This window comes from Ruditapes philippinarum, unplaced genomic scaffold, assembly GCF_026571515.1.
Source record: "Ruditapes philippinarum isolate M1 unplaced genomic scaffold, ASM2657151v2 ctg7370_1_1_1_1, whole genome shotgun sequence".
NCBI lineage: Eukaryota > Metazoa > Mollusca > Bivalvia > Venerida > Veneridae > Ruditapes > Ruditapes philippinarum.
Window position 1 is genome coordinate 33,250 of NW_026859885.1, and position 7,377 is coordinate 40,626.

The following is a 7,377-nucleotide window of genomic DNA, read 5'->3' on the forward strand; positions in this document are numbered from 1 at the left end:
CGATGGAAAAACCTGGTAGATCAGTTAGAATATGCGGACAGGGCTTTACAAAACAAGCAAAGCTATAGGACCCACGTTGGAGGAAATGTGTACTGTAACATCACCGATAACAGCGTATGTGTAGACATTAGACAGTACTGGAAGCCAGAACAGGAAATAGTACCAACTAAAAAGGGTATATGTTTAAGACCCAAAGAGTATTCCTGTTTAAAGGAACTGGTTGCAGAGATAGGACGAGTGTTACCTGAATTGGATGCAGTGGTGCCCTGTTATTTACAAAGTGATCACATGAACCAGATTGGAGCTCTACAATGCCCAGAATGCAACCCCAATGATTGTGGAAACTGGTAGAATAGACTATAAATAGCAATAACAAAAGTACTATAAATAGATCGATAACCTTATTCTAAAAATAACGTCCAATCAGAAATCGAACAGCGCGTATATAAATGAATACTTTACAAAGCTTCGGCATACACAAAATGAACGTCACTGACTGCACACCCCTCAACAAAAATATGGAATATTACGAAAATAGACTGAAGACGTTTGAAACCTATCCGAAACAAATGTTACCAGATAAATATCAGTTAGCAAGTGCGGGACTGTATTACAGCGGCAAAGCTGACGTGTGTGAGTGTTTTCGATGTCACGTGAAATTGAGTGCTTGGGAAAGGTCGGACTGTGCATTGAGAGAACATTACAAGTGGTCTCCAAACTGCGAATATATAAGAATAGTAGGCGCTCCTCAACAAAAACCGACCCCAATAGGCGGATTTGGCGCGTTTGTATCAACAACTAGGCCAACACCTTGCGGCTTTGGAGGATTCAGTTCAACTACAACTGCAGCAAATTTGTTTGTCAATAATAAGGCTATCACGACCCATCAAACGCATTGAATATGTTAACACTTGTCTGTATGGTTTGGATATGGCTGAGACACTTTCAAGTGAGACGAGAATATCGCGAAGCTACAGAACATTTACTTGACATTTTGGAACGTTATACGAGGGTTGTTCAAAAAGTAATAGGACTAAGAGTCTTGCATCTTCATATTCAATTCTATTTAGAATATTTTTATATGTACAGCGATCGAATAATGTGTTCTTCAATTTAAGCATAAAAATACTGAATTCTTGTGCTTTACGCATGTTCCCTGTGTTATTGAATAACCATGGTAACACGCACCCGGCGCAGCACATAAAACGTTATTGAAGCTTATTTGAACTTCTATTTTATTATATTAATTTATTTTCTTTTTTCCCCATTTATTCCACCAACACAATTTATTACATTTAAGTGACATTATGCCCAAACTTGACGTCATTCAGACATGAAATGGCTAAATCATCAAGTTTTGAACAGCAGTGGTTTATGAAATGTTAAATGTAGAAATTTGACGTTCGTTAAAAAACTGAAAATGTGTGCGATCGTTAAACTTTGCCAACAAATTGGCGATACTCCTTTAGATACATATGAAAACATAAAATTAACACAGTACAATTAATCGGCTATCAGGATACTCGTTCCCAGCTTGCGCAAGCAATTCAAAAACTGCACATACGAAATCACAAACAGGAAAGGATGAGAATGATAGCGGGAAATTGACGGGACGTTAGTGACGTCAAATGAAAAAGCGCTACAAAATGATCGACGGTAAACAGTCCACGAATTGTCCGGCATGTTTGATTTCTGCATTCAGATCTGCCCAAATGTTTTGTTTCAAACAAAATTCTATTTCATTAAACTAGATATATGTGTTATCAGTATATTAATGTAATAATGATTAACGGTAATTATTAATATTTTCCCCGGTTTTCTTTTTAAAATGATATGCTGTTCCTAGTAGGAAAATATACTTTTCAGTTGATAACTATTGTTATTTTACTTACATAATCATATTGTTTTAAGAATGTACGATGATATGTGTAAAATAATTCTATTAATCGCTTTTTTATTAGCATCATAAGTTCTTGGCTGTTTAATCTATATCGATTACTATAAGATACGAGAATACGAGAAAAAGCGGAGAGTGGCCGGCTTTCGGGCTTTTTTTTATCGGAGAGTGGAACAAGAATGTGATCGTTTTCTTTCTCGCTTCATCTCCACATATGAGGTCTGGTCAGAGTTACATGATTTAGACTCCTAGAACACTAGGGAGAATTCTTTCAGAAGGGATGACGCTTGATACATTTTGTTTTTATTTTACGACGTCATAAACGTCATCTATTGTGCTGTTAGCGTGCGCCGGGTCGCGTACCCCTTGTCATTTGAAATTTTCACAGACTCGTTATTTCTAAACATATTTCATTGATTTTTTCACTGTAGATAGAGGATATGTTCCGATATTATTATCTTGTAAAATTGTGCACGTAAATTAAAAAATGTGAACAGTAGAACTGCAGTCCTATTACTTTTTGAACAACCCTCGTATAGAAGACACCAGAACACATACTTTATACTCCACTGTATTGTAATATGTTGTGGATACATTTGTTATAATTTTGTAAGAATGTGTATTTGTATTTGTTGTCAATAAACATGTCTAACTGGAAACAATATTTGATCTTCTTTGTATTTTGACACATCCAACCCAGCAAGCTATTCAGGTGTAGAAAAATTTGTAACAATATATCAAGTCTGAGGGAAAATTTTAAAATCGGGAGGCATAAAATCCCGAAAATGGCTTCAAAGTCAGCAGGCTTATTCCTGACTATGAGGAGCCAGAAGAAAGTTTCCTCGATCACGTGTGATTGTAGAAGGGATAGTGACAGCCAATGGGATATGGACTTGATGGATATGGTTGACTTGGCCAAACAAATGACGGTTATAAATACGTTTTAGTGGCAATAGGATATTTTTTCTCGCTTTGGCTATTGTGAACCTATCAAAACCAAGAAAGGGGGCGATGTTGTTAATGCATTAGAGCGAATTTTAATCCGGTCCTAGAAAACCAAATACGGTGAGAACACGACAGAGGCAAGTGGAATTTAGAAGCAAAAAAGTCATAAGATATTTCATCACATGAACAATTCATCATTTCTTAACGCTTTAAGATACGGATACAAAACGACTTTGGCGGAGATAGGTATACAAACCTAAAGATACAATGTTTAGATATATGATAAAACGAACCCAACGTTAGTTGAAAGTGCTTAGGACTCATTGTATCTTCTATTCAATTCTATACTAGGAAGTCTTGGTGATAAACCGATAAACTTACTAAGGAGTCAGAAGGAGAAAGCAGTATTCAGCAGTACTGTCACTTAGGACAAAGGCATGGGCGAAAACAGATTAGACCACTACAGTTCAAAGTAGGGTTCAAACAGTCGAGTATCGCACGTGAAACTGTTGACAGAGAGTACTATCTCAGAAGTGGACTGGGGAAATATCAAAATCAAAAGCGTTTCAAACGAGACAATGTATCGTTTAACTAAGCTGGGCCATGAAGAGAAATTGATGGCACGTTTACGAACAAGGAAGGTTACAGGCAGTAGTGTGGACGACAATACAGATACCACGTTGAAGAAAATATTAAAAGAAAAGGACGCGAAACAACGAAGGAAGTATAGTAGTTGGTGTGCATTGGCTATAGAAATTATTGATAGACTGGTCCAGAAAGGATCTGACACAACTATCTTAAGTCACGTGATCATTTCTGTATATAAAAGGATATACCCCAGAAATTTGTCATTAATGAAATATAAGGAGATCGAGACTCACATGATGATAAATTACCACGTTGTGTGCAGCGCTAACTTAAAGCTGTTCATTGAGCTTGAGATTCTATGCCCATTGTATATGCTAACGCCCGTTATGATCCAAAAAGATTTCCCGGATTGATTTTGCAACACAAAACATTGGCGGAAATTGTTTAGTTTTTCTCCAATGGTGTAAATTAATTGCAACGGAAAGGCACCCAGTATTACAGTAGGGACGTCAGAGACTACGTCATAATGCAAGACGTATATACAGCGTCTTGGATTACAGTAACGGCTGAAAGAGATCAAAATTGTAACAATATCCGCTTAGTCACACCTTAATACCCGGCGTTAAATTTGCAGTTGTGGCGAAAGAAAGACATGTCGTGTATGAAACCCGAATTATTTCCCTCTCTAAATTTTAAAAGAGAAGGAGTCATTTTTGTTGTTTTCATAGCGGCAAAGTGGTAATCACTGGTATTATGAACTTGTCACAAATAGATGACGTAGTCTACCCCTGTACTCATTGAACTGGAACGCCTAACAACGAGAAAGAGTGAGCGCAAGAGAATTAACATGAACAGTCTCAAAGTGTATCGTAAACTCACTTTTTCTCCAGTTAATAAGATGTCATGGTAGCTGCAGAAAGATAATAACTAATAGAAGGGGGTGCAAATGAATGCTATAGGCGCAAGTGCCAAAAATTGGTAATGGAACGATTAATCCACCGAGAAAGAATGTTCATTACTTGAAAAGAAGACGAATTGGCTACGATCCTAGATTGTGAAAATGTGTCGGCTGATAGAAAGGAAATCGTATTAACGTCATTATTCGTTTTACCGTATTGTTAAGAAACATGTATCTCTTTTGACATATTTGGACAAATACGGACAATAGAGAAGCGTAAAGAAGGTCATATGGTATGTGTGGAAGGCAAACAACATGTCAACTTTACCTATCTAAGTATAGAATCTCAGGACAACTTAAGACAATAACCAGCAAGACTTTATATTAGTTTCCAAATCGGACCATTGATGACATTGATTTGCGTAATATTACAGAAATTACCTACTGGATTTACCTAAAGTAAAAGATGTATTTATGCTGCAACCTAATACAGACAAATTACGTAAGCAAACACGGAAGCCCGTATGTAGAAATTTATGAAGTCGTTCAATATACAAGAAAAACTTCAGTTTTTGGAATATGCCACGCAGTATACCACAAGGTGAGTGATCATTTAATCTTACATTTGTATTTGAGAGACGAAGATTAAACTAGTTTGAGTTAATTCAACGATCTACATGTGTATACATTTCAAGTAATTGGCTACATAAAGAAGTTTACGATCACAAACACCATATGGGTACCCTATATACCGTACCCTGAGAAATGGTACTAACATTTTAAGGACTTGAGGGGACGGGTATTTAAAGCCGATCATAATTTCGTATCAGTGGTGGTAGCTGGAAATCAGATCAGTAAAATTGGGCTTGAAATTGAACATATATTCTTCAGTAAATACGGTCACCTTGCACAAGCAATTAGAAGATTGCAAAAGTCAGAGTATGTAAGAGGTTGAGGAGGGCAGAAAAGCGTAAGAAGGGCCCCAAGATAGCGTGAGATCAAGCCGCGGCGTTCTGTGTTTCGTCTTCTATCTATTATTTTGATATTAGATTATTTATAATAATAATTCCTAAACATGGGAAGATTTCATACGGAGAACTGTCTTTGTGTTACACTCCTGCAGACAGTCATTACAGTATCGAGGAATGATAAAAGTACTCGTCCAGTAAGTCAAGGTAAAATACCATGCTGCCTCGAATTTATTATACCGGTATACATCGGCGTACTTTGGATCTAAAAAGAAGCGTGCTCAACATTAAAGTTAAAATAGTCACACGGGACGGTAGTGCAGTAGAACGCGGGCGAAAGTAGTTTGTGATACCATGCATTTCCATTACACACCATATTCCGTAATCGATGTATTCTTACAAACCTTTTCTCACACAGGGAATCAAATTAACATACAAGGACATGCACGAATTTACGTCCAATGAAAATACCAATTACCCACTGAACAGTCCAGCTTTCTATAAAGGATAAGGAGAGTTGTACGATTGATGGAAAGGGAAAGTAATTGGGGATATTGTTTCAGATATCATTATTAATAGGTAAAATTGTAGAATGGAAGAATTAACATTGGTATTGTTTATAATCAGTCGAAAGCTACTATTATCGGAGTTCTTGGGGGTAAAGAAAGGTGATAGAATGCCATCCTATCCAGACGACGTCATTTAGCTATAACAGACAGTCAATCCCCGATTTAGATAGAGTGAAAATGTTGACGGCTTTGTTAACTAGTATTGCAGCGGCTGAGCTCGTACTTAATGGAACGAAAAACTTATTCAGACACTCCAGCCGATAACCTTACATTACGCACAAGATCAAAAACGACGCTATTGCTACGGTCAATTAGTTACAGCGCAGACAAATATTTTTCAGGATAGTGCCCAGTAGAAACTAATCTGTAAGGTCTTGTCTGAGTCAGCGTTATTGGGACTGTACCTAAAAATCCGTCACTTAAACATTACAACTGCAGCTTCGTAGGATCTATGTGGATGGAGCAGTCTTTATAGTAAACAGATGCAACCTAATTATACGCTGACATATGTTGAGTGTATACAGAACTTAGCTCTTAACAGCAGCCATTTAAACATTACAAACAGATATAAGAAAGGGTATTGCTTATATGCCCTAAATAATTGCCTACTATTGCTTTATACAGAAAAAGAAGGGTCATTGTGGCTAGAAACCAAGTTTGCAGAGCTTTCTGGAGTGTCAAGCTGATATGTTATGCACCTCGAAAGTACTCATATGCAGAGCGGCGTCTAACGTGAAATGAATAATAGAATGTAACGTTTACTTGGGATACCCCCAGTCGGTATGCGCTGACAAATACGTAACAAAGAGGAAATTCGTAATATGCCAATCAGACACGAAGAATTGGAAGGAAAATTGGTTAGCGTTTTTATTTCCAAGAAAGGCCGTAGAGTTTTTTTGATTCGCTGAACATAGTCAAGTGACTACATGTGGGCTTTGAAAGCTGTATTGACGAAAGTTTTGGATGTGTGATGCTATTTAGGACACTATTTCAGATAGCCTGATGGACTGTATGTGTATGATTATCATAAACAGATGTAAGAGAAGGACTATAAAAGACATTGTCAACTTTTAATGTGTATAAATAGACATGATGGATGATTATATGTTAGAAATAAGTTGTAAATAAAACAACACTGGAATGTTTTATAGTATTTTATTTTTGTATGTATCAATAAATATAAAAAGAGAAGACATTGTCTTGTTGTTTCTTTCATAATACAGTTCTAGTTTTGTCAATTTGTTAAAAGCATTTGAGGTTTTCTTTACACTTTTTTTTCTTTCACTGCACAGGTGGCGAATAAGACACTTTAGGTGGATAGGTCTGTCTGCTTTTAGTTCTCCAAAACCTTGTATACTAGGCTGAGTATGCGCTTATACTTTTTCGAGAACAGAAAAACTTTCTAGTGTAGTCAGGTTCCAAATACGCTAGAGGCAAATTTTCACCAAAATATATTTTGTTCTCAAAGGTTGCATGGAATAGTCTTCTTTTCTTTTGAAATCCAATGTTTTT

General features: G+C 36.7%; 1 protein-coding gene across 1 annotated transcript; it reads left to right on the forward strand.

Moving 5' to 3' along the window:
• The first annotated feature begins 482 nt into the window (after positions 1-482).
• On the forward strand, positions 483-3,270 carry LOC132758195 (baculoviral IAP repeat-containing protein 7-like). The gene is made up of 3 exons (XM_060749750.1): positions 483-856; positions 1,499-1,614; positions 3,194-3,270. The coding sequence occupies exons 1-3, from the start codon at positions 483-485 to the stop codon at positions 3,268-3,270; spliced, it is 567 nt and encodes a 188-aa protein (XP_060605733.1).
• The last annotated feature ends 4,107 nt before the right edge of the window (positions 3,271-7,377 follow it).

Bases quoted from the DNA above. Each gene is read 5' to 3' on its own strand.
- LOC132758195 (XM_060749750.1), top strand. From the start codon at position 483: ATGAACGTCACTGACTGCACACCCCTCAACAAAAATATGGAATATTAC. The intron at 857-1,498 runs GTTTGTCAATAA...AAATTAACACAG, and splicing joins ACTACAACTGCAGCAAATTT to TACAATTAATCGGCTATCAG. The intron at 1,615-3,193 runs GTTAGTGACGTC...ATTCTATACTAG, and splicing joins TAGCGGGAAATTGACGGGAC to GAAGTCTTGGTGATAAACCG.